At 49.1% G+C, this 27801-nt stretch overlaps 1 protein-coding gene across 3 annotated transcripts; it reads left to right on the forward strand.

Moving 5' to 3' along the window:
• The first annotated feature begins 760 nt into the window (after positions 1-760).
• Positions 761-27788, forward strand: Lbp (lipopolysaccharide binding protein). Of its 3 annotated transcripts, NM_017208.2 has the most exon segments (15): positions 761-905; positions 3205-3319; positions 4112-4240; positions 7561-7716; positions 8261-8324; positions 12291-12354; positions 15320-15411; positions 15902-16078; positions 17710-17769; positions 20221-20388; positions 21623-21690; positions 22101-22143; positions 23293-23356; positions 24072-24148; positions 27354-27788. In NM_017208.2, coding segments are annotated over 15 exon segments (1446 nt in total). In that variant the 5' UTR covers positions 761-781; the 3' UTR covers positions 27399-27788.
• Positions 27789-27801: the final 13 nt, after the last annotated feature.

Consider the following 27801-nt stretch of genomic DNA (forward strand, 5'->3'; position numbering starts at 1 on the left):
AAGGGTGAAAGAGAAGGAGGGAACGGAAGAATGGCACTGCCATGCCCAGCTCTCAGAGGAAGGGCACCATTGCAATCTCGCTCGGAAAGGCGCAACCAGTCAGTCCCCTTCCCTGACTCCTTAGCTGGTGCTCACTCCTCTGCCTGGATCACACAGCGGGGCAGCTGACACATTAGAACATGGACTGTTGTGCACAGCAAGTTCCAGAAGGACTATTGCTGAGGTCATGGGGCACGAGGCTGTTTTGAGAGCTTTGTGGGAGGTGTTTGGTTTGGCGTGGTGCTGGAAAGATTTGCCAAGCTGCTGTCCAGACAGTTATCCCATAACAAGATTGGGAGAAGTGCCTATTTAAATAAACAGCTAAAAGAACGGAGAGCAGGAGAAGCCAAACCTACTTTTCCTTCCTGCTTTCATGGGCTGGGCTGTGACCCTGAGTGCACCTCAGTTTCCTGTCTTCCTTCCTAGCCCAGAGTCAAGAGATTGGCTGAGGCAAGGCAGAACCTCCAAGGAGTGTGGGGTTCCCCCCACCTCCATGCAGGGGAAAATGGGCGTGGCTTATCCCCTTGGAACCAGGCCTACCCTCCTAACCTGAGCAGCGGTAACAACAATGACCCCAGTGGTGTCGCAAGCAAACAGGTTCCAGTCTGTGGGCCTCTCTTTCCCGCTTCCAGGAGACCGCCCTCCCTCAAGAACCGCCCCCTGGCCCTAGGCTTTGGCTAGTTAAGGGCACCAGAGCCAGCCCACATTGTCACAGTCCTCACTCACCCACGGAGCATCCAGGATGAAGTCTGCGACTGGGCCTCTGCTTCCTACATTGCTGGGGCTACTGCTCCTGTCTATACCAAGGACTCAGGGTGTCAACCCCGCCATGGTGGTCAGGATCACCGACAAGGGCCTGGAGTACGGTAAGCAGCCGTACTGTAGGCTGGCCTAGGAGGTGCAACACCAGGCACAGCCTGGATGTGGAGGGCATTGTCCCTCCTCTGATAGGGAGCCTGCTATATGGATATGTGGCATCAGCTGCGATTCTGACTGGTCACTCAACACATGTGTGACCTCAGCTCATAGCTTGTCTTTTTGGGACCGGGAGGAAGGTTTTGGTTCCAACGCTGAAGCAGGAGGTAACAGAAAAAAGCAGTCAGCAGTGGGCAGATAGGCTGGGAAGAGAGGGCAGACAGCCCAGCCGAGAGAGCTTGATAAACCGCCTGGGACCGATCCTTTTTGGAAGAGTGGAATTTGAAAACGTGACCTAAAACCACAAATCATAAGTGGAGGCAATTAGAGACTGGGAGAGACCAAGCAAGGCTTGAGATGCGGCCTCGCGTCTGAATGGCAGTCATGTGACTCACGAAACATTAAAACTTATTGATCAGCACCTTCAAGCTGAGCGCTCCTAAGCGCTGCCTTTCTCTGCTACTCCCCGACTGCTTTTTTTTTTTTTTTTTTTTTTGCTTTCATTCTTTGTTTCTTCCTTTCTCCTTTAAATTCTCATGTCTTGCCGTACCAGGAATTGAACCCAGGGCCTCGCACATGCTAAGCAGCTACTCCACCACAGAGCTGTGGCCGCAGCTGCGCCTTCTCATTTTCGAACTTTGGACAGCAACTCACTGAGTTACCCAGGCTAGCTTTGAACTCACTCTATAGGTCAGGCAGGCCTTGAACTTAGGATTCTCCTGCCTCGGCCTCCTAAGTAGCCTCGGTTACATTTCTGCACCACCAGGCTTGATCCAACTTTACAGACTGAGGAAAGGTATTTGACAAGGTACTGAGAGTGACAGAATTGTTGTGGCCAAGGGATGAGGGAGCTGGGATGTTTGTACAGCCCACACCGATCACTTCAGTAGAGCCTCCATTGCCTTAACTAATGGAGGTCCTAATGCTCCTTCAGTTGAGTAAGGATGGTGGGATCTGAAACAGGCTATGAACAGAAGGGAAAATCAGGGATGGCTTCCAGGGGGAGGCCAAGTGGAACCAGTAAGAACGAGCCAGGGACAAAGGGTGGCGTTCCATCAGAGAGAACCTGCCAGAGACATCCTAAAGAAGAGGTCTCATTGAAAAGGGTGAAAACGAATGTCGATAGTGACCTGTGTGCACTGCCCGGCTGGGGGCAGACTCGTGGGCAGAGCCCTGTCAGAACACAGAGTGGGGCCACCAACTACATTTGTTTGGGAACCCCGAGTCAGGAGCATTTGTCTTCTGCCCCTAGGCACACATTCCAAGTGTGCACCCGACGCTCTGAAGTTGGGTGTTTGGTTCTTTCCACACTTTTAGTAACGTTAACCTCCTGTGTTATTCGGGGCATTTCCTGAACACCTGCTCCATGCCAGCCACGAGCCTCGAGTGACTGTGGCCGCTGGTTTGACAGGTCGGGCTCCAGGCTCCACTATGCCCATGAGGAAGGGGTTATTGTTTCTTGGTGGATAGAGAAAGTGATGCCTGGTGTCACAGTCAGGGTTTCAATTCCTGCACAAACATCGTGACCAAGAAGCAAGTTGGGGAGGAAAGGGTTTATTCAGCTTACACTTCTACATTGCTGTTCATCACCAAAGGAAGTCAGGACTGGAACTCAAGCAGGTCAGGAAGCAGGAGCTGATGCAGAGGCCATGGAGGGATGTTACTTACTGGCTTGCTTCCCCTGGCTTGCTCAGCTTGCTCTCTTATAGAACCCGGGACCACCAGCCCAGGGATGGCACCACCCACCATGGGCTGGGCCCTCTCCCTTGATCATTAGTTGAGAAAATGCCTTACAGCTGGAGGCATTCGCTCAAGGGAGGTTCCTTTCTCTGTGCTAACTCCAGCTTGTGTCAAGTTGACACACAAAACCAGCCAATATACCTGGGGACTTGTTCAAAGCCACTTGGTTAGCAAATTTTCACAGTCAGGATTCTAGCCCTGAAATCCTCCCAGTGTGTTTTCTACACAGACCTAGCTCTAGGGAGGACAAAAAAGAGGGCCACACCCCAGGCACTCAGTACAACTTTTCTGGTTGTGCTGTTGGTAAAGGCCTCTCTGACCTTATCTATAAGATGGGCCCACGCCCTGACAGCCTAGCACGACACATACCTGCTGACTTCCGTGCTGCCTGGCACAATCGATTGGGCTCGGCAGCCTGTGCTGTGACTACGGTGGGAGCAACTGAAGAATTTAGAGCACAGGGCAGGAGGCCTGGTGGCCAGGCTGATCCCAACTTTTCCTTGTCTGCAGCGGCCAAGGAGGGGCTGTTGAGTCTGCAGAGAGAGCTGTACAAGATCACACTGCCTGACTTCAGCGGGGACTTCAAGATCAAGGCTGTGGGCCGTGGGCAGTACGAGTTTCATAGGTGATTGGAGAGGGGACAAAGCCTGGGGAGTGGGTCCTGGAAACCTCTTGGGTCAGGCATTGGGTGGTTCAGAGGGGCTTTCTTGGAAGGAGTTGGGTCCCTGCGTTCAACACACGGCTGTGTTAATGCCTCCTGAGCCTGTGGCCAGAGTCCTTTTCTTTGTCTATATGATGGAGCTGATGCTGCTCTCTCCCTTAGAGGGCTAATTCAGGATCTGGAAGCTTCGAGTGACCCAGAAGGGAAAGACAGGCTTAGAACTTAGAATGAAGTGTCCTGAACACTAATATTGCCTTTTGTGGAGCAGTCGGGGAGATTTCTCAGAGGAGGGGAGCCACCTAAGCTGAGTCTTCAAGGCTGGCACCTATGGTTTCCCATGGGCAGCCCTGGCCCCTCCTAATCTCCTCTGAGGGCTATCTCAGGTTATCTTAAATCTGGCCCCTTTCCTCGGCATGAGAAGCACAGGGCTGTAGGAAGGATTAGCCATCTGACACAGTGTATGTATGGGCCCCAGGATACTGTTACAGGCCACCGAGGATCACAGGGCCCAATTCTGTGATCCTGCAAGCCACCGAACCCATTTCTCAGAGTCTACTCCCCGTGTTGTGAAAATGGGGCAAGCCCAGCACCAGCCTGCTGCAGGGCCCCAGGGACGTAAGGAGGGTTGTCCAAGGCTTACGAAGAACTCTGAAAGTCAAGGAGCCGGGCGCTGTACCAGACAAGGCAGTGAAGGAGGAAGGGTGGTACCTGGGGCAACTACGCCGGGCCTGATGTCTCCCTCCTATCTCCCTGCAGCCTGGAGATCCAGAGCTGTCAGCTGCGTGGCTCGTCCCTGAAGCCGCTCCCAGGCCGAGGCCTGAGTCTCTCCATCTCTGACTCTTCGATCAGCGTCCGGGGCAAATGGAAAGTGCGCAGATCCTTCGTGTAAGTTAAGTTCCATCCACCCTTGGGCCCATGACTTTGACCTTTGTTCCTTCTTCCTGGGTCATCAGAAAGACCGCATGATGGACAGACAGGGGTAACCCAGGCCACAGTGGAGACGCGAGTCCAAGTCCCAAGTCTCTTTTTCTTCTAGATTCCACATCTTTGAAGGGGACAGACCTGCTTCCCCGAGGGTTCTGAGTGAACTAACCGAGAACACATGGCCTGTTCCCGGTTTGTTTCCTACACACAGATCTAGATCCTAAGGCCAAGGCCTCCCATGATCTAGAGCTGCTCTTGGGAAGAGGCCTTCTGCGCTCTCCCTCAGAGAGAGGCCCTGAACAGGAGCTGTAAGCTTAGGGACAGTTGGAGCCCACGGAGCAGGAATGCTGAACTGTGAGAGACATCATCAGCCACCCTAGCTCAGCCTACTCACCCTCCTTCCTCTGCCCTGCATCAAGGGCTATTCAGGGGGTCTTCAGCAGTCCAGTCCCTGGATGAGGTAGCCCCATGAAGAAACACACATGGCTGAGTCAAGGGCTGTAGAAGTCAGAAGGTGAAGGTCAAGGAGGCAGGCCTCTCTCCTCAGCTTGCACATGGCTTGTACTTGCCAGGTTCCCATGTGGGCTCTGGACAGCTCTGGTCTCTCTTGATCTCTCATCTTGACCTCCTATGCCTGTGGTTCTCAACCTGTGGGTTTCGACCCCTTTGGGGGAGTAAATGGCGCTTTCATAAGGGTCACCTAAGACCATCGGGAAACACAGACTGTACATCACGATTCATAATAAAATAGCAAAATTACAATTAAGAAGTAGCAACAAAAATAATTTTATGGCTGAGGAACCTTATTAAAGGGTCACAGCATTAGGAAAGTTGAGAACCACCATCCTATGAGGACCTGCTCTCCTTGCCTCTGCTAATCTCTCCAAAGAGGCTGTCTCCAGGCGGAGTCACTACCAAGAGGTATAGGGGCGTGGCTTTAACATGTGAACTTGGGGACACAATCCAGTCCCGGGCGGAAGAGCTGGCCAGTCTCAGCCTGGTGATATGGTCACGTCTACTCCTGAGACCTGCAGTGTACGTGGCAGTTTCCTGTGTGTCTTTGCAAAGTGCCTGGCATGAGCAGAGCCCCCACCAAAAGGCTGAAACGGCCAGGTTTACAGAGCTGGTGTAAAAATGGAGGAGGCACAAATCTTAATGATTCTTACACGGGCCGCTGAAGTTTACACACTGAAATGGCATATCCATTACTACACTTACATGGGCGGCTGGAGAGAGAGCTCAGCAGTTAAGAGCACTGGCTGCTCTCGAAGAGGACCTGAGTTCTGCTCCTGGTTTCCTGTCAGGGAGCTCACAGCTCACTGCAACTCCAGCTCCAGGGGATTCGATGCCCTCTTCTGGCTTCCTCGCGCACCCAAACACACATGCACATAAGTAAATATTAATCTCCAAAAATTAGTTTTGCCTCTTTCCCCGTCGTTTCAGTGTGGTCAGGAAGCGTTTGTAAGTGGCCTGTGTAACCCACATCCTGTGTCTGTTGAAAGCACATGTGTGTGTGGCAACGGTATGCCCCCTCCATTTTCCCAGGGGCATTGGACCACACCTCTTCCCCCAGCCTTTGTCTCAATCTGCAGCTCACCATCTTTCGCCACGAGCATATGAAGTCCTGTTCTGTTATCCTTTAAAATTGCTTTTTTTAAATTTATCAATTGTTTATCTGGTTTTGTTTTTCTGAGGCGGGGTTTCTCTGTGTAGCCCTGGCTCTTCTGGAACTCACTTTGCAGACCAGACTGACCTCAAACTCGGAGATCCACCTGCCTCTGCCTCCCGAGTGCTGAGACTGAAGGCTTGTTCTACCACCAACCGGAGCCTTTTTATTTTTTTTCTTGAACCTCTCAGAGGAAAATACTGATCACTTGACACATGTACATTAGTGGCTTTCAAGCACAGACACAGGGTTGTGGAATTATGGCCTCTATGCAGTTCCCAATCATTCCTGACACCCTAAAGAACAGTCATAACTACTCCCCACTTCCCCACTCTGTCCCCCAAACCCCACCCTGCACAGCCCCTCCTGCCTGGACCTCTGCTATGAACTTGATCCCACCACACCACATGCCTGTTCCTGTCACCTAGGCTTTGAAGTTCATCCACATCACTCTGCAGGTTGGATTTTAGTCCTTGGATAGAGTCTGCCTCAAGTAAACCATATTTTGCCTTGTTACTTAAAAAAGCTGCCTGGGACATGAATGCCCAAAACATATTCAAGCTATCTATTTTTTTTTAGGTTGATTTTATCTTGAATGATGGGGAGGGGTAGTGAGCGTATAGTGAGTGGGTGGGAAGGTATTCATTACTGTGGTGGTCACAGGCAACTCGTCTAGATCTGGACTTACAGACGCTTGGCAGTCCTCTGACGTGGCTGCTGGGAACTGGACTTGGGTCCTCTACAAGAGCAGTACACACGCTTAACCTCCGTAGTCTCTCCAGGCTGGCCCAGACTGCTCCTTGTCTTTCTTTGGGTTTTTGTTTTTGTTTTTTTTGTTTTGTTTTGTTTTTTTGTTTTTTTTTGGTTTTTTTTTTTTTTTTTTTTTTGCTTTTCATTTTGTTTTGTTTTGCTGTTACCCATGATGCTTCAGTGGGCTACACCCCACAGACATCATCAGGGAGAAAGAGTTGGGAATCTGGTGTCTGGGCCTGATAGTGTGTTCTAGAACTTGGATAGCTGTGCTGAGTTGTTCCAGAAAGTTCTCCAGGGTCCTCTGGGGGCCACTGTGCCTACGGTGTCTATTTAGCTCCATCTTTAAAAGTCTTCTCAACCCCTGTGGGTGGAAATCGGCATTAAGTTCATTTCCCACAACGTTTCCTATTAGAAACGTTCCTATTAAGTTCGGGGCTTGGGTTCCTTCTTGTTTCTTTCTCCCTTATTAATTCATTCATTGTGCAGATTAAAGAATGAGCCCCTATATCTGCTCATATATTAAGAAGTTGCTTGCACTGTCTTGGGAAATGGTTCTTTTCACTGCGTATATTATGAAATTTTGTTCTCCAGTGTGCAGTGTTACCAGCCACTTCCTTCCTGACTTTGAAGAGTCCAGATCTTTCTAGAAGTACCCCTGTCAATCCCCAAGGCGTTCTGCTTGCTCCTTTCTCTGTGATTACATCTGTTTTATGTACGATTCGATCTTTTTTTTAATTTGGGATTAATTTGTAAATCATTGCTTGCATCTACTTCTTCTGAGTAAGAATCTGGCTTCTTTTCTATGCCTCAGTGGTTTCAGATCCTAGCCGCTATGAATAACTGGGCCTCTGACCTCCTCCAGGAAACTTCACGGCTCCTTTGACCTGGATGTCAAAGGTGTCACTATTTCAGTGGACCTCCTCCTGGGTGTGGATCCCTCAGGACGGCCCACAGTCACCGCCTCTGGATGCAGCAACCGCATTCGTGATTTGGAATTGCACGTATCAGGAAATGTGGGGTGAGTCTCTCCCGGGACTCCCTGGGTATTGTTCTTGGTGGGCTCTGGTAAGTGTCCAGAACTAGGAAGCATGCTCCATGGACACAAGACCATCCTTTGAGGACCCTGCTGGGGCAGACGGGTGAAGACTCAAGGCAGGAGAGCAGAGGTGCCATTTTAACAAGTCAACAGACTTAGGGGTCCTTGTCAGGGGAGGAAGCTTTGGGTGCTGGAGGGACTTGTGGCTTAAGTTCAAGGCCCTGGTCAATTCACTCTGCCTCCCCGTCTCAGTTCCCTTGCTAGAAAACAGGCCTCTAGTTCCAACCCCCAAACCCTCATCTTAGCAGATCTGGCAGAAGACTGGAACTAGCCATACTGACTGTGGCAGGGTGCCAGGACACTGTTGAGCCACCTGATGTGGGTGCTGGGAACCAAACCTGGGTCCATCTGCAGGAGCAGTGTGTGCCGTTGCCCTGCTGAGCCTCACTCCATCTGGCTTTCTCCATCCCCACTGTCCCTGTACCCAGTGGCAGACAGCTGACTGTGTGCTGTGTCCCCTGCACAGGTGGCTGCTGAATCTCTTCCACAACCAGATTGAGTCCAAGCTCCAGAAAGTATTGGAGAGTAAGGTAAGAGAAGCCAGAGGGGGCCAGTGGATCTCCCCACAGGCCTCTGGACAGGCTGTCAGGGTCCATAGACACATATTCGATCACAGCTCAGAGAGGAAGAAACACTTGCTAGGCCATAGAGCCAGCATACGGTGGAGCTGGGCAGCATTCACGGCTCTAGATTCCATCCAGCTCCACCCAGATAGGCAGAAAACAGCCAGGCGCCTGGCCAAAGTGAAACGGGGTGTAGAGGGGCAGAGACCCCATCCCTCCCCTTCTGGCCTTGCCTACCATGTCTGCACCATACTTCATCCTCAAATCCAAAGAGAAGTCACTGCCCAGGTGCCTCCAAGGACCTGGCAGGAACCTGGCTGGTGGGAACTGGGCAAAATCACGAGCCTCTGTCCTGGCTGCAGAGGGCAGTGACATTGTGTCGCGTTTCCCTGTGTAAAAACCAATATATCTCCAGGTTCTGTATAGCATTTATTTGTTTTATGCATACAAGCGCTCTGTCTGAATGGATACTGCACGCAGAAGAGGGTGTCTGATCATGTTATAGCTGGTTGGGGGCCACCACGTGGTTGCAGAGAGTTGAACTCAGGACCCCTGGAAAGAGCAGCCATTCCTCTTAACCTCTGAGCCATCTCTCCAGCCCCTATCTCCACGTTTTGTAAGCTTCGACCAGAACAAAGACTTTTTATTCCATGTAAATGTTCAGTTTCTATAAACCTACCTTCACCCTTCAGTTGTGAAATGCTGAATGCTGGAGCTCTGTCTGCAAATCTGACTCTGTGGGAAAGCAGAAAACGAAGGAGGAGTGAGTCTGTACACACACACACACACACACACACACACACACACACACACACACACACGGAGAGACATACAAACACACAGAGACACGCACGTCTGGCTTTGCCCGCCCTCTAGTGGTTGAAGCAGGAACATCAGAACTTACTTCCACACACGTGATCCTGGGGTCTAGGTGAACCTTACAGCCTCCCATGACATGTTGCCATGCTGCCGCTCCTAGTAATAATTAGTGATAATATAGTGATATGCATTGCAGTAATTATCACAAAATACAGTGGAATAATTATTGTTTTGCTGTGCTTTGGCCCAGAATAATGAGCTAAGTTTTTAATTTTTATTTTTGCATAATCTTGGTCTGTTGTTGTTGTTGTCGTCATCATCATCATCATCATCATCATCATCATCATCATCATCATTTTGATGTTTTGAGACAGATTCCTACTATATAGACCAGGTTGGCCTCAAGCTTGAGATCTTCCTGGGTTTATAAACATCACCACCAAACTGGACTCGACCTCAGACTTTGAAAGGGAGACTGGAGAGACTCAGAGAAGTGTTACAAGTTAGCCGGTGTGCTGTCTGGTTAGAGCAGGGTGGGAACCTTCCTAGCAGTGGGGCCCCTTGGGGCAAAAGCCTTTGAAGAGCTGAGTGCCTTGGAATGGTTGAAGATCTAGCTTGGCCCCTGCGCTCGCGCTCTCTCTCTCTCTCTCTCTCTCTCTCTCTCTCTCTCTCTCTCTCTCTCTCTGAGTTTTCAGACATCTCCTTCCTGTAAGCTCTCATCTGTGGCTGCTGCAGGACTTGCTCTTCTTCCCTGCTTAGGGTAGAATTGCACTTTCCAAACCTTCGGGGATAGGAAGGCATACTCTGGAAGACATGTTAACATGTAAGAAGCGCTTGGCGGGGGTTGGGGATTTAGCTCAGCGGTAAAGGCCCTGGGTTCAGTCCCCAGCTCCGAAGGAAAAAAAAAAAAGAAGCGCTTGACCTCTGGTCTTTCGAACAAGCAGAACACAGAGACGCGGAGGTCGCAGAGCGGTGGGTACTGGTGAGGATTTAAATGCAGAGGACTTTCTCCTCCTTGCAGCCCCCTTAGACATCATGCTTCCATGCCTCCAGAAGGCGCTGTTAAGCATCTGGGACCAAGGATGCTATGTTTCCCCTCCATAACTATTTAGGTCTCTGAAAGAATAGAGCACTCAGTCTCAGGATTTTGGGGGTTTGATGGGATGTTTATTGTCTTTCCAACGAAGGAACAACCCTAGGTGGGGCTGAGAGCCTCTCTGAGCGTCCCAGCTGTATTCCCCCATGTCCCAGACTATCACCCCTTCCTTTTGCTCTGTGGCACCTCACAGATGACTTCACTCCCAGCTGCAAAGAGAATCTCAGCTATTACCCTTGACTGCCCCGCCCTCATGGCCTTCCCCACTGCCTACCCCCTGACTGACAGCATTTTAGAACCGCTTGGCCTGAAGCCTGCGTTAGATGTGTCTATCCTCTTCTGAGAAGCCACCTCAGACCGACCATAGCTCCAGGGCAAAGCTTCTGTGTCACGCTCTTTCACTGCACAGGTGGGTACGCTGCAGTCGGTGGTGACCCACACATCAGAAAGAGCTTTAGGGCTGAGCATGGTGGCACACACCTACAATCCCAGCACCCGAATATTGAGGCAGGGAGATTTCAAGTTTGAGGCCAGCCTGAGGTACGCATAGCAAGAATCGGTCAAAATGGAGGAGAGCAGTGCAAAGATAGCTCAGCGGAGAAAGAACTTACTGTACACGCCTGAGGGCTTGAGCTTGGATGTCCAGCCTCATGAAAGCCAGTGGCATGGTGATCGGTAGCCAAATGCTATGGGGTTACAGACAGGCAGGTCTTGGGGGGCTTGCTGGCCATCCAGTCTAGCTGAAGTGTGAGCTCCAGGTTCAGAGAGAGACTGTGGCTCAAAAAACAAACAAACAAAGGTGGAGCGAGATAGAAGAAGATCCTTAAAGTAGACCTCTGGCTTCTGCATGCACGGGGATGTGTACCTGCAGGCATGTGCACACATACATACAACATACAATACCCACAATAGAAAGCAGAGAAATGCTGTTTGGAAGAAAACTCCTGCGCACACATAAACAAAGAGATTTTATGTATGACTGAGATGTCAGCAAATGTAAGTCGGCACAGATGTGGCGCTTTACGGAGATGGGCTCCTGGTGGACACAGGACTTGCCCTTTTCACCTGTGAAATCATCTTGCTGCAAACCCCACTTCTTCAACTGGCTGAGGTTGAAGAAGTCACTTGCAGTCTGTTCCATGCTGATGACCAGTGTTCACATTGATTGATTGATTGATTGATTGATTGATTGATTGTGGGAGGGAGACACGTGTGCCATGGTGTCCTATAAAGGCCAGAGGCTCATTTGCAGGGGTCATTCTGTCCTTCCACTCTGTGGGTCCTAGGTATCAAACTTGGGGTGTCAGGATTGGTCCCAAGTTTCTTTACCCCCTTGAGCCACCCACTGACCCCTACCTCTATATTTAGGACCCTTTTCCTCCTCCTGGCTTCTCTGTAGTCCGGAGGGAGCCACATAGTTAGCATGTTGCCTTTCAGAGTATTTACTTTTGGTTGTTCTCTCAGTCATATTTCATTGGCTTATATAATAAATAACTCAAGTTATTACAGCAGCCAGGACATCAAACAAGCTTGGAAACATATATTTCCCGCTCTTAAGAAGCTCACGGCTCCACTGGTGGCTATAAATTGTCTGTAAGTGGTTCAAAGACGTGACTACTGAGTATTTCCTAGGAGTACTCAGTTCGCAGGAGCTGCAGCAGCTGTCATGACCGAGCGACAGCCAGCAGGGGACGACTGCAGGCCCCCTCTGCCTACTTAGAACAGGTCAGCTGTTCGGCTCAGAGCTCCTGCCGCTTCCTCCCCTAAGAAGCCTGTGGTGGTGGCCGTTCACAAACCAGCTCCCACCAGTGCTTTTCTTTTCTTAGACTGCCAGCCTTGGACTTGCTCTGAACAGTCTCCTCGGACCATGTCGGGGTTGATACGATTTTTGTGCTTTGTCTGTGCCTGGCGTATGCTAAGCACTTAAGGATACTTGCAGGTAGTTGAACACAGAGCCAATGTCACCATGAGCTTCCAAAGGTGCGGACTCACAGCCCTTCCCTTCTTTTTCCTCTCAGATTTGTGAGATGATCCAGAAGTCTGTGACCTCTGATCTGCAGCCTTATCTCCAAACTCTGCCAGGTAGGGCACCCATGCACCCCCGGGGGGAGGTAGGGCATCACACACCCCTGGGGGGGGGTGAGTCTCTATTTCTCTTCATTTTTCGTAAGCCGATATTTGAACCCTGTCAAATAGTCAGAGACAAAAGAGTAAGAAGCAGCAATTTAAATCCCTTTTTCTCCCCAGCTTTTCTACCGTGAGGTACCCTTGACCTTGGGCAGGTGGTTCCAGATCATTTCTTTGCACGTCAAAGCATAACAACATATAAGCTCATGGCTGTGTGTTGTCTTGCACCCAAGTATGTGTGCGCATGCCTAATTGTGAAGACTTACTTCTCCATAGATGCAGTGCAGGCATTATTTGGATCTCTGAATCTGAATGACTGGGTGAGACTTCTGTGTCAGTATATGGAGAGAGAGGGAGGGAGAGGAAGGGAGGGGGAGAAGGGGAGGGGGAAAGAGAGACAGAGAGAGAGAGGGAGAGAGAGAGGGAGAGGGAGAAGGAGAGAGAGACAGAGAGAGAGAGAAAGGGAGGGAGGGGGAGAAGGGGTGGGGGAAAAGGGGAGGGGGAGAAAGAGAGGGAGAGAGAAGGAGAGGGAAAAGGAGAGAGAGACAGACACAGAGAGAGAGACAGAGACAGAGAGACAGAGAGAGACAGAGACAGAGAGAGACAGAGAGGAGAGAGACAGAGAGGGAAAGAGAGAGGGGGAGGAGGAGAGAGAGACAGAGACAGAGAGAGATAAGGAGAGGGAGTAAGAGAGAGAGGGAGAGAGAAGGAGAGGGAAAGAGAGACAGAGAGACAGAGACAGACAGAGACAGAAAGAGACAGAGAGACACACACAGAGAGAGACAGACAGAGAGACAGAGAGAGACACCAAGCATGCCCTGGACTGGGCTGTATGTACTCTCCTCCACAACCCTGGTTGAATGAATGTTCCAGGTCCCACACACAGTCACCTGAGCCAGCCTGGGCCTCGGGTTAAGGAGTGTCAGCAAGTGACTTTTTATTGCTATGCATGGTGTCTCACTCCTATAATCCCAGCACTAGGGAGGTAGAATCAGGAGGACCAGGAATTCTCAAGGTTAGCCTTCAGTACATAGTGAACTATAGGCCAGCCTGGGCTACATGAGATTGTCCCGAAAACAAATCCCACTATTACTACTGATGGAGAGAAATACTGAAGCTATAAACAAAGCCAGCCTCCAGATCAAAAAGGTCCCCTTCAGTCACAGTCCTCAGCAGGTGTCAGCTCTGCCCTGTTATACATCAGTGGAATCTCGCTGTCTTCTGAGACTCTCCCAGATGCCAGAGACCTTCCAAGTCTACCTTTAAAGCAGGAGGCTGGTCCACACTGCTGCCCCAGGGTGTTCATGCACTCTCCTTACTGATGATGTAAGCTGTCAGCACACACTCTTCCTTCCATCCACCTCCATGGTGCTGTTGAAGGCCCATTGGGTAGTTATTGTTACAGAGTGTCCTGGGCTGGACTGCAGTGAATATCCTGGGATCTGTGGCTGCAAGCCTTAGGGCGTAGATCTATGAATGATGTCACAAGCTTGGCTGTTCACGATTGTGTCCTGTCAAAAGGTTTCCAGAACACCTGAGGCAGCTGCATGATTTTAACAGTTGTGTAGTGTTCCACTGAGGGCGTCCTCGGGTATTTATTAGCCCCAGTTGATGAACATCGTGCCAGTCACTGTTCCACTGCCACAAAGAGACACCAAGATCAAGGCAACTCTGCAGAAAGAAAGCATTTAATTGGGGGCCTGCTTACAGTTTTGGAGGGTCAGGGAGTATGGTGGTTCATAGGCAGGTCCTGGAGCATCTGAGAGCTACATCCTGATCAGTAAACAGAGAGAGAGAGAGAGAGCCTGGGAGTGACATGGGTTTTTTAAACCTCAAATTCCACTCACCCCACCCCCAGTGACACACCTCCTCCAACCAGGCCACACATCCTCCAACAAGGCCACACCTCTTCCAACAAGGCCACACCCCCTCCAACCAGGCCACACCTCCTCCAACAAGGTTACACCCCCTCCAACAGGGCCGCACCTCCTAATCCTTCTAATCCTTTCAAATAGTGCCACTCTCCTATGACTAAACATTCAAATACATGATCCTATGGCGGCCCTTCCTACTCAAACTACCATAGACAAAAATTTACTAATTTTTTTCTTTTTGCAATGACCACAAGGCAGCTGGGAGTGTCCTGCATTTGCTCCTTGCCTACACCCAAGAGTACATCAGAGGAGCAATGTTTCCAGTCCAAGTTCCCGGTGCACATAGGAAGTTTGCACTTGACAAAGAGTCTGAGTAGTCTATAGTGAGGATCCTGGGCCCCTGGGTGGCACTTGTTAACACACCTTCAACTGAGGCTGAGGCTGGCACATCTGACTGTACATGGAACATTCACTCAACCAGGACTGTAGAAGGGATCTTCCCACTAGGCCCGTGGGGGACTATCTGGACTTCCTGGTCTTTTTGCTTAGCCTGAAGGTCTTTTGTGTGTGTCCCTCTGGCTGGCTGTGACTGCCCAACTCTAGAAACTGCTTATGCATGAGGCTGAGCCTCACACCCCACCAGTGCTTATCCACCGTGGGAGTGGAGAATTCTACCTTGTCCCGTTGTTGGAGAGCTGGGATGTGTGGGCAGAGGGTCTTTTATAAGATTTATTTTTATTATTTTAAATTGTGTATATTTGTGTGAGTGTGTGTGTGTGTGTGTGTGTGTGTGTGTGTGTGTGTGTGTGTGCCTGTGTACACGAATTCAGATGCTCTGAAAGGCTAGAGGTGTCAGATCCCCTGGAACTGGTTACAGGTGGTTATGAGCAACCTGACCTGGGTGCTGGGAATTGAACTCTGGTCCTCTGACCATCTCTCCAGCCCCCAAGTGGAGGCTCTTTAGAGAAGCACCATAGACATACCCTTCTTTACATGGGCCACACCTGGCCCCACTTCTGCCCCTCACTCTGTTCCTGCTCTCACAGTCACAGCGGATATCGACACTATCCTGGGCATTGACTACAGTTTGGTGGCGGCTCCCCAAGCAAAGGCCCAGACGCTGGATGTGATGTTTAAGGTGAGTATGCAGGGGTGGGAGTTAGCCACAGGACACAGGCCGGTATCCATTGGGTCACCTGCTCCCTAACTTCAGGTCTATCCTCATTTTGGTGGCTCTTGTTCACCAGGCCCAGAGTTATGGAGTGGCAGGTAGTGTTCCCTGCAGTAGGGGTCACACAGAGGGTCTCTATATCACCGTCGGCCTTAAAACTCCCACTTGCCCTCCCCCACACTGCCTCCAGCACCCTGTCCCCCCTGATGGGGGAGGGTATCGGAACTGAGTGGGGCAGACAGGCTGGCCAACGCACACCCTGTTGTTTCCACAAAGCAAGTGCTTCCTTACACAGAAAGAGACACAAAGTTTCCCAAAAGAGTTCATCATTAGAGGGGCAGTTAAGGATAGTGTTTCCAAGTCCGTGCCCCTCATCAACCAGGTAGGAAACCCCTGAGCTGAATGGCTAGCCATGGGATAGACTAAACAGTTCGACTCTCCCCATTTCTCTCTCCAGGGTGAAATTTTTAATCGGAATCACCGCTCCCCAGTCACTACCCCCACCCCGACCATGAGCCTACCTGAGGACAGTAAACAAATGGTCTACTTTGCCATCTCAGATCAGGCCTTCAACATAGCCACCCGGGTTTACCACCAGGCCGGGTACCTGAACTTTACCATCACAGATGACATGGTGAGAATGTGGGCTTCGCTGTGCTCCCCAGGGCAGCATGGCTCATCCTCCCATCCACTCTGTTTTGCTTCCACTAGGAGAAGAGTGAGTTATAGCTCAGCAAATATCAAGATCAGAAAAAATATATTAGTATAATTTCTACTTGTTTCTTGGGTCACCAGAAAACCCAAGGCTTTTCAAAGTTCTTTCTCCCAAATAACCATCTAAGGTTTTGTCTGTGCATCTCTGACCTTTCAGTCTAGGCCTGGTCTGGCTTGTATTTTTCTCTTGTTCTGAACTCCTGTGTGTCTATTAAAAAATAATTTAATGGGGGCTGGAAAGATGGCTCAGTGGTTAAGAACACTGGCTGCTCTTCCAGAGGTCCTGAGTTCAATTCCCAGCAACCACCTGGTGGCTCACAACCATCTATAACCATAGTCTCGTGGACCCAAATGCATTCCTCTGGTATCCAAATGGACACACAGACAAAACACCCGTGTGTGTGTGTGTGTGTGTGTGTGTGTGTGTGTGTAATAAATATTCACTAAAAATGAATGGATGAGGCAAAGTCACATGACGGAGAAAGGAAATACAGAAAAAGTAAAGACAATTATGAAGACACTAGATTTGTAACTTTTTTTTAAAATTACAGATCTGTCTGGGAGCTTCCCTGAAGCCAAAGTGAAAAGGGTACCTAATTTAGTGATTTAGAATGAAAGAAAGAAACATGTCTTCTTCACGCATACCTTGAGGTACCTGTTGCCAGTGGAATTTGCAGACAGGAGAGTGCCTTTCACAGTAAACCACACCTGATGATGCCCTCGGTTCTTTTAGGTTTTCTAGGGTTCAAAAAGTTATTTTTTTAATAGCTCCTCTTAAGAGTTGAGGTCTGTAAACAATGTCACGGTGGTGGGGACACAGAGTGATCCCCCTGGCACAGGTGGGCAACGTCGTCCTGGAGGTGGATTCACTCCATTCCACCACGGGCCTTTCGTGTCTCTCACCTGCTTCACATGGTGCTCCATGCGATGGGTCCCTGAAGGTAAGGACAAAAAGCCCAGCCCAAAGTCACATGGACAAGCTGGAAGCCTGTCTCAAATGGGAGAACTCTGAAAGATGCCCATAGGTTCACAGCTACACCCCCATCCCCAGGAGATTCACTCGCTGTATAAGACAGAGGCCTCATGGTAGCCAAGGCAACTAGACCCATAGGAAGAAGCTTGACCTTCTTCCTTCTTGACCTTCCCCAACTGTTATGGTTCATACAGCTTGTCAACCTGACAGGATCTAGAATCACGAAGGAGACAAAGCTCTGTGTGGGATTTCCCAGATTAGGTTAACTGCGGTGGAAGTCCGGCCACCTGTGGGGGACACCATTCTCTAGACTGAGGTTCTGGCTGAATAGAGAGAGTGGGCTGACCACCAGCGCCACTCTCTGCTTCCTGACTGTTGATGCAGGATGAGCAGCTGCCTCAAACCCCCACCATGATGGACTGTGCTTTTGAACTGAGAGCTAAAATAACCTTTCTTCAAGTTGCTTTTGTTGGGTGTTTTCTTACAGCAATGAGAAGTGACTAACTCGTCCATCTCCACAGTTCTCCTCAGAGCTCTAATGAAAACCTCCCTAAATGCCCCGTGTCTTCTTGCTGCAGTTACCGCCTGACTCCAACATCCGGCTGAACACCAAGGCCTTCCGCCCCTTCACTCCTCTGGTAAAGCCCCTTCTGCCCTCCATGGATACAACTTGAGTCCACCAGTTTCCTAAAGTTTCTCTCTAGAACCTGTGGGACCCTCTCTGCTTGACCCAGAGTCAGAGGCTGGTGAGGAGGCTCCAGGGAAGTCCTGGAAACTGCAGACTTGGGGGCTCCTTCAGAGCTTGCAGCATGGGCCTGAGCTTCCCCGGTCAGTCTTCCTTGGGTTTCCCTAGTTTTGGTGTTAAGAAACCCAAGAAATGCTGGGAAGGTCACCCTAGTTAATATCACCTAACATCCAGAGAGGGTTTACCAGAAGCCAGGCATGCTTGGCTTGCTTTAAGGGGCTCTTACAGCATTTGAGGCGCAGGGGGTAGGACCCCAGGGTGCCCATATGCTCCAAAAGTTCTCTCCTCCTGAGTTACAGTTCAGCCCTCAGTTTCCTAATACAGGGTCTCCTATGTAAACCAGGCTGGTCTTGAACTTGCAATCTCTTGTCTCAGTGTCCCAGAAGCTTAGAACTACAGATATATACCAGTACAGCCAGTGCTGATGTTTTTTTCTGAACGGAAAAGGAATTCTCATATCTCACAATTCCTAAGATAGAAAAGGTGATGGAGGGAAAGTCTCCTGGCCCCCGCTTTCCCCTGACACCCACTTTGCATGGAAGGACTCCCCGGTTTCCCAACAGTGTCAGATTCCAGAGATTGGGAGGCTCCACACACAAGTTAGGAATCGAACCCAGATCTTCTGTAGGAACCAAATAAGCTCTTAACCATGGAGCGGTCTCTCCAGTCCCCTCCCCCACACTCCACACCCTGCACCCTGCCTCCTCTTCTACAGTCTCTACACCAGGCTATGAGCATCCCTCCTCCTGGTTCCTTTGGGCAGGCATGCATGCTCCGCACCCACCCTCCTTCCTGTCTGTGGAAAACTCTCCGTACTGTAAGATAGGTGAACTTCCTCACCCTTCGTGGTCACAATGAGGCAGCCTGCCCTTGTGCGGGTACAGTCCCGAGAGGATACGTGGGTTGTTTCCAGCCTGTGGTGACACCAGCGTTGGTTCTGCCACCACTAGACCCTGCGTATGTTACCTCAGTTGGGCTTCCAGATACCTTTCCTCCCTCAGCTCTTCTAACTGTGCCTTGTGGAAGGCTACAGTGCTGTGCAGAGAGGAATTAAAATGATGAGAAAGAATGTAAAAGCTTGGGCTAGAGCGATAGCTCTGCGGAAAAGAGCACCTGTTGTTCTAAACAGGAGGCTGGGTCCAGTTCCCAGCACCCACTTGGTGGCTCACACATCTCCACTGCTCCATTCCAGGGGATCCCATGCCCTCTTCTGACCTCTGTGGGCCTCAGGCATGCATGTGGGGTGCATACTTACATGCAAGCAAAAAGACTCGTAGACACACAATAGAATAAATACATTTCAAAACAGATTAAATTTTCAAGAAGGACTTGAATGGTCGAGTCCTGTACTGCCAGGGCATGTGCCTCCTCAGAGTCACAGAGTTGTCCCAGCTAGTTCTGAGGCATCCTTGATCACATTCAGGCTTGTCACCCCCTGACTCCCAACTGCCCTACCTCCTTCTTGCCCTCACTCGGCAAAGGGACCACCTGCTGCTTTCTCACAGACATAGAGCCCACCTCCTCCAGCTCCCAAAGTCCCCTGACAGTAACAGATGGATCCTGTGGTTATAGAACCAAAGGCTCATGGGAGTATAGTCTTCCACCAACTGCACCCTCCCCCGTCTTGTCCCAAGTTGAATTCTATAGTGACCATAATTAAATAAAATACCGAGCCCCCTTGCAGTGTTGAGAGCTGGTTAGGTCCGGTTTCTGAGAACTAGCACAGATGCTATGGGTCCCCCTCCCTACTGGCTGGGGAAGGTGGGCGTGGGGTGTCTGCACGGGAGCTATTCCTCTGCCGTTAGCAAAGCATGGGTGCAACATTGCTTTGTGGGAAATGCAACCAGCCCCAAAAAGTGTCCCCTTTATGTTTTCCCTCTAGAGCAACAGATCTCCTTTTTGTTGTTCTTATTCGAATATTTATTTATTTATTTATTTAATGTATATGAATGCTAAACCTATATGCCAGAAAAAGGCACATTATAGATAGTTGTGAGCCACCATGTGGTTGCTGGGAATTGAACTCAGGATCTCTGGAAGAATAACCATTACCCTTAACTGCTGCGCTATCCTGCACCATCTCCCCAGCCTCTGGATCTCCTTAATGCTGCAACCCTGCAGTACAGTTCCTCATGCTATAGTGATGACCCCCAATCGTAAAATATTTTTGTCGCTATTTCATAACTGTAAGTTTGCTGCCGTTATGAATTGCAATGGAAACATTTTTGGAGATAGAGGGTTGGCGAGGGGGTCGCGACCCACAGGTTGAGAAGCACTGGTTAGGCTGTGTGACTAGCCCTATTTCCTTTTTCTAACATGATCGATCTTCATATTCTACCCCCAGATAACCAGAAAGTACCCCGACATGAACTTGGAGCTTCTTGGAACAGTGGTCTCTGCCCCACTTCTGAATGTCAGTCCTGGGAATCTGTCCTTGGCCCCACAGATGGAGATTGAAGGCTTTGTGATCCTGCCCAGCTCCGCCCGCGAATCTGTCTTCCGGCTTGGCGTGGTAAGACTCAGAGCCTTCGCAAAGGCTGTTCCTCTTCATGAAGGTTTTTCTTTTCACTCTCTACAGCTCTTAATCAATACATTGAAACCCCAGAGAGGGCTTTCTGGACTCCTCTTACCACTGCCGCCGATCTGCCTTACCATTTGCACTTTTTAAAATATTCGTTTATTTTTATTTATACGAGTACACTGCAGGGTCCTCAGACATGCATAGAATCCTGTCACAGACGGTCGTGAGCCGTCGTGTGGTTGCTGGGAATTGAACGCAGGACCTCTGGAAGAGCGGTCAGTGCTCTTAACCGCTGAGCCACGTCTCCAGCCCCACCCTTTGCATGCATTTTTAAGTTTGTGGCACTCTATTAACTCTCTCCGGGGTGTTTATTGCCCAGGTATTTGTGTAGCTATTTGAAGGTTTTATTTAATGTGCCTGTCTTCCTCTAAGTCGGGGCTGTTGTGGGAGAGTTTTTGTCCTGTTGCCGCAACAATGTAACTGATCTTGAAGACTACATCTCCCAAGCTCCCTTACATTCTGACCTCCAGCTTTATCAGCCAATGGCAACATTGTCAGGATACTAGCTGGACTCCTACTTTTCGCTAAGTCCTGAGTTACCTCCTATGCTTTTTTTTTTGGGGGGGGGGTGTGCTAGGGAACTGAGGAAAAATGATTATCTGGCTTTTTAAGGTCCCTTCAACCACATAATCATTCCCCTGAACTAAATTCCTTCTAAATTAAATACTAAAAGTGTTTTTCTTTCTTAATGGCCCCGGCTAATGAACACAGATTTCAGAGGCTCTGTGCACTGGATGAAGAATTTTCTGTCTTGTTTTAGGCTTCAAACTCAACAAGGCCAAACTTCTGAAGGACAGTTCCTCAAAGGGAGTGTATCAGTCTTTCAGAGTGTTACTGAGATATCAAATTGTTTTTAGATAAAAATAGGATTCATTATCGTCATTACTAGAGTCGAGCTGGGTCCTGGGGTAGCCTGAGAGCTGAGTAAGGCTGCAAATATTAGGTCTTCTCATGGTACACGGTTCAAAGCTTATCTGCTGTGACCATCAGCGATTTCAAGTAACCCTGATCCTGTCCGAGTTCAGTCACTTACCGATCAAAGCGCTGAATGCCATGGGAAGCTGCAGTCCAGTGGGTGAATTTTCTAGGCTACAGTTCTGCACCCTCGTCCACAGCATCAGAACCACCATCATTAAAGCCTGTTTCTTTCCCCTACCTCTTCCAGGTCACGAATGTATTCGTCTCATTAACTTTTGACAACAGCAAGGTCACCGGGATGCTGCATCCAGAGAAGTAATGGACTTCAGGGATGGACTTCAAGCAGGAGGGAGGGCTTGTGCATGGGCTCCCAGCCACGCTGTATCTAGACTCTGTGACTGGTGTATGGGTGGGATATGACACACCTTTCCATGTTGAGGGCTTGCCACTTGGGAAGGAAATATAGTGTGTACTCTGGTTGTCTTAGTTCTTTTTGCTGTCCTGCCCCACAAGTTTCAAGTATCTGAATGGCTAACGGTGCCTTTTCTTAATCTATGAATCTCAGATCTCAATGTATTGGGTTACACTTCCTCAGTCCTCACTCATCTTCCCAACACTGCTGTATCTTTCTTCTCCTGCCCCTCTGATCCCCTCCTCCACTCCGGGGACCCCACTTAGCCTCTCTCTGCTGGGATGCTCACCCCTGGGATCCTGCTTTATTACAGGGCGCAAGTGAGACTGATCGAATCCAAAGTCGGCATGTTCAATGTGAGTTACCGTCCTTGGTTATGACATGATTAAGATGTCGGTTAATGAGGATGTTTCTGAAGCAGTTGCCATGGTGTCTAGAATAGGAATAGGAATAGAGATGAGCAGATCTCTGCTCAGAGCCCCTGTAGAACCTCTCAGGAATGCAAGACGGGGTGGAGGGGTAATTATGTCCCAATATAAGGTGGGCTATTGGGCAGAATTACTTTAACTGCAATGAAAAGAAATCCCCCCCTCAGACTGTCTTGAGCAAAGAGGTGAGGTTCACAGGGTCTCACACCTAAAAACAAAAGGTGAGGCTTAAGAGATAGCTCAGTGGGCAAAGTGTTTACCATGTATGAGGACCTGAGTTCAAATCCCCAACACACACGTAAAAAGCCAAGCTCGGTAATCCCAGTGGTAGGGAAGATCAGGTGGACCCCTGGAGCCCTCTAGTCGGCCAAGCCTAGCCTAGTCAGTCCCAGGTATCAATGAGAGGCCCTGCCTCAGAAAATAAGGTGGATGGCTCCTGAGACATGACATCTAAGGCTGACTTCTGTCCTTCATCATGCAAACACACACACACACACACACACACACACACACACACGCATGCATGTAAGTACATACACAGGTGTACATATACCTACACACATGTATTTATCTATGCAAACATGCACACACACACAAGAAACCTAAGGGTGGGCATTTCAGGTAGAGCTGGATCCAGGTTCTCAGGTCTGTCCATCAACAGCCTCTCCCCATCTCCCAGGTCTAATTCAGTCCGTGATGAGTTTATTAATAGACAGGTGCTTTTCACTGGTAGAAAACCCCAGCATCTCCTCTAATTTAATTTTTCTGGGGAAAAAAATCTTTAAGTTACCTCTCATTAGATTAAGGTTAGTAGTTGGTTTTGTTTTGTTTGGTTTGGTTTGGTTTGGTTTTGTTTGGTGATCAGGTCTCACTGTGTAGCCTTGGCTGTCCTGGAACTCACTGTGTAGACCAGGCTGGGCTTGAACTCAGAGATCCACCTGCCTCTGCCTCCTGAGTGCTGGGATTAGAAGAGTAAAGACTTGTAGTCAACTCCGTTACCACCTGGGCTGATGTAAACTGCTTACTGGGGCACAAAATGGCTGCGTGGTCACCCGCCCCGCTTCTCTCCTCCCCCAGGTGAACCTGTTCCAGGCATTCCTCAACTACTACCTTCTCAACAGCCTCTACCCTGATGTCAACGGTAAGAATGGCTCTAGGCCTTTCCAGGTCTGGAGTTGATCCCACTTCTGGGGAGAGAGTGTTTGCACCAGAGTTGGAAACCAGGGTCTCCTGAGAGCTGAGTGAGCCTGGGCCATCACTCCTCAGGGCTCAATGGCCACTGCGGGATGGAATGTTGAAAGCAACCTCATGTTCTTCCAGGGATTTGGGATTGCGACGAGTCTTTGATGCACAGTAAACTCCTTATGGGGAAGGAGAGACTTTTGGAAATTCCCACCAGGATTAGGTCATAGTAAGACAAGGCAACCACCTTGAATATACATTTTCCCAAGCCCAGTTTTGTGACATGCGATCAGCAGGCTACAACAGGAAGCAGATGGTAGGGCCAGAGAGCCAGCCGCTGGTCCTCATCATGCTCTTAGGTTACTCCATACCTGCCTCTTCCTCCATCAGACCACGTGCAGTTAGTGCTTAGGCACCCTCTCGGCCATTTAGGGTTCAAATCTGCCATTTTCTGGCTTTGGAAACTAGGACAAGTTACTTGGCCACTCTCTGCCTCAGTTTCCATATCTGTAAAATGGGAACAGTGATAACATGTACCTCACAGTCTTAGGTAATCACTGAGTGGGAACACACTCACTCCATCAAGCACCTGTAGAGCGCTGAGTCTTTGGTAAAAATCTGTCTATTGTTATCAGTCATCAACACATCTCCTCAATGATGTTGTCAACCCACAGATGAGCTGGCCAAGGGCTTCCCCCTCCCTCTACCAAGGCGTATTAAGCTCCACGACCTCGACTTCCAGATCCACAAGGTCAGTGGGTTCGGTTGGGGCTCTGGAGGTGGGAGGGGTGGGAGCTGGGCAGTCTGTCAAGTCTGGAAGCTACTACTCAGAGGATGGTCCCAATTCAGTCCTGCAGCCGTGAGACTGCATGAGGACAGAGTGTACCTGGAATTGAAATATGCCAGGAGATGATTTTGTGGCTGAATGCAAGTGTTGCTCCTTTAGAGGACCTTAGACTGTATCCGGGTCCCATAATGGGTGGTTCAGAGCTGCCTGTAATATACCTTCGGCTCGAGAGGATCTGACACCTCTCGGCTCCGTGGGTACCTCAACTCACACACGCCAACACCCATACCCCCACCTACACACACACACAGAGGCTGCAGCTCCCTCTCAGCCTCATAAATGTCCTTTGTACCATCTAAATTGTCTCCCCTTGACAAAGGACACAGAATCGTGAGCTCCTGGGCTTCGCTTTCTTGATGTTCTTGAGTCTCCACTAGCTCAAGGGGTGGGAACTGAGCCAGGTTCAATTCTTCCACAGGGACCCACCACAGACTTTAATGGCCAAATGCCCATACTTGATCTCAAAATTCTAATAAACATGATAATGTGTGATAAATCTTACAGCCACTTCCTGGGTGCCCGACATAATAAACACACCAATTACACACGCAGACACACAGATCTCGGCACTGTTGGGCAGGTGGTATTTGACACAGCCTGGGGCCTTAAAAGGCTCACTTTGAAAATCCCAGCCTTGCCAACAGGTCATGTCCCTGCTCTTACCAGGTCATGGTAAGTTCTAAAGATTCCCTGGTCTGGTTTGTTTGTTTAATTTTATGCTGTGCTAGGTTTCACACATGGTAGGAAACCCTTTAGCACTTCTTCAGTCTGCTTCTTGATTCTTAAGTGAAAGAGCTGTACCCCACATGCAGCTTGGAGTACCCCATTCTAAAGAAGTGCTATAACCTCATACACTCTTTTTTAACTGTCTGAAGGCTAGCCATTACTGCCTACAAGCACAGCTGGGCTTTGGACTCGCCTCCAGTACTCTGGAGTTAGGGTTGGTTTGTTTTTTCTTTCCCTGGGATATTCTTAATTTTTATTTCTATTTATTTATTTGCTGTTTCAGACAGTATTAGCTCTCAGACCATTGTATGGTCTCTCAGTTCTGATCCGTTTGAATTTATTCAAGAGACAGAGGCAGTTCAAAGAGAAGTTTATTTAGCAGGAGCGAGATGGGTCAGGGGTCTCGTGTGGGTGTGTATGTGTGTGTGTGTATGTGTGTATGTGTATGTGTGTGTATGTGTATGTGTGTATGTGTATGTGTGTGTGGTGTGTGTATGTGTGGTGTGTGTGTATGTGTGTGTGGTGTGTGTATGTGTGGTGTGTGTATGTGTGTGGTGTGTGTGTGGTGTATGTGTGTATGTGTGTGCATGTGTGTATGTGTATGTATATGCGTACGTATGTGTGTGTATATGTGTGTGTGGTGTGTGTATGTGTGGCGTATATGTATGTGTATGTGTGTATGTGTGTATGTGTGTGTATGTGTGTGTATATGTGTGTGTATGTGCATACATACACGATACATACATATGTGTGTATATTCTTACATACATACATACATGTAAATATAATTTAAACGGCTAGATAAACACTCCAAGGAGACTAGAACAGTCTTTCACAAGGTGTGCAGTTACTACTTTGTGGACTTGAATGTGTTCACGAATGTGAGACAGGGAGCATAATTCCCAGGATAACCTTTCTCCCTCCCAAATCATGGCGGACCAGATCTCCTTTTTAGGGCATTTCTTCCCAAGATCCTCACAAAGCAGGGAGGTAAAAACCACAGTGCAAAGGATAATAGAATCATTTTGGGGTCAGTATGTGATGTAGACCTTTTATTAGTGTGTCTGTCTGGGAGGAGGCCTTGAGGCCTCAGGTTCTGACTTAAAGAGAGCAACCTAACTGCAGAGGTTGACCCTCAGGAGATACAGCTACCAGGATGCGACTACAGTTTTCTTCAATGTCCTCATATCTGACAACTGTCCTTCTAGTATCAAGATTAATTTCTTTTTCTTATATAAATATTTTATATATACATATATGTATATGTGTGCATAATACAGTATATTGATATATTATATATGAACATTAAAGTGTTGATATATTGTTTTATATATACATATATTGTATGTTTTACATATATACGTATATATGTATGTATATATACATATCATCATCATCATCATCATCATCATCATCACTCCTTGGACTTGTTCTTCTCATATCTAGCTTCTTCTGCCCAGGGACAGATAGTTGGGTCCAGTCCCATCTGACATGAGAGCAGTGTTTAATTCCATCAATACAGCTCTTTCACTCTTCCTGACTACTGTTGTGATGACCTGTTCGGGGGTCTGTCTGCACCCTGAGTCCTAGTTCCCTCTGTAAGCAGCATGTTCAAGATGAGATAAAGGGCTGTCAGATGTATAGACCCCATTGGGGATGCTGTGGCCTGTGGCCCACATCCATCTGATCCAATAGACTGAGGCTATGTGACCATTCACAAAACTGGCCCAGGAGTGTTTCCTCTGTACCTAGGGTACAGCTCAAACATCCTAGAGATTTTATGAAAGTCAGGGGCCAAGTATAGAAGCTTTTAGTTCACCGTCTGCCACCTGGGAAGTGATTGTAGGGTTTATCATATATTATCATGTTCATTAGAATCTTGAGGTCAACAATGGCCTTTGGACTGCCAGAGAGAATGTTGGATCACCGAGAAAGGAGTCCCAAGCTGGCTTGGAGCTTCACCCTCTAGATAGTGGAAACTTAAGAACAGCAAGAAAGCGAAACCTAGGAGCTCATGAATTCATGTCCTCTGCCAAGGAGACGAAACTTAGGTGCTGCAAAGGACATTTATGAGGGCCTGCCAGGAAGCTTCAGCTTGGGAAATGACAGATAGGTTGGGAAATGAGCACTGACCCCACTCTTGCTTCTACTAGAACCTGTGTTCTTCACCGCTGGTATCTTTTTGGAGTAAAGGATTCATATTCTTTGTCCATCCGTCTGTCTTTCCTTCCCTCCTCCATCCTCCCCTTCTCTCTTCTCTCTCTCTCTTAATAAGGTCTTTCTTCAAATCCGTAGTCCTCCTGCCTCAGTCCCTGGGAGGCTGGACCTGTAGGTGTGCATCACAATGCCCAGCTTAGAGGACGCTATTTTTTTTCTTCCCTAGAACTTCCTATACTTGGGTGCCAATGTCCAGTACATGAGAGTCTGAGGACAAGAAGAAAGATGGGCCTCAGAGGCCACAGCGGGACCTGCCATTTGTAATTCCAGATGCGTAGCACATCTCCAGAGAGTCTCAAAATACAAAGAAGTTTCTGTTCCTGGCTCTGGTGGATCCTGTCCCCACAGTCCTCTTCACCAGGTGCACCCTCAGCCTGGACTTGACTCTGACCTCTCCAGGGAGAAGCCCTCCCCCCACCAACCTCTCCAGGGAGAGCCCCTCCCCCCACCAACCTCTCCAGGGAGACCCCTCTCCCACCACTGACCTGGAATCACTTAAAGAGCAGGCACTGTGGTTTTGAGTGCACCTTCTCACCTTCATGTCTGACGGAGTGCTGGCACTTAGTAGGTCCTCAATAAATATTTATAGAATGACATGACAGCCCAGCTGAACC

Source organism: Rattus norvegicus, chromosome 3 (assembly GCF_021556685.1).
Source record: "Rattus norvegicus strain SHRSP/BbbUtx chromosome 3, alternate assembly SHRSP_T2T, whole genome shotgun sequence".
NCBI lineage: Eukaryota > Metazoa > Chordata > Mammalia > Rodentia > Muridae > Rattus > Rattus norvegicus.

Bases quoted from the DNA above. Each gene is read 5' to 3' on its own strand.
- Lbp (XM_087650394.1), top strand. The intron at 8,325-12,290 runs GTAAGAGAAGCC...TTTTCCTCTCAG, and splicing joins AGAAAGTATTGGAGAGTAAG to ATTTGTGAGATGATCCAGAA. The intron at 17,770-20,220 runs GTAAAGCCCCTT...TTCTACCCCCAG, and splicing joins TCCGCCCCTTCACTCCTCTG to ATAACCAGAAAGTACCCCGA.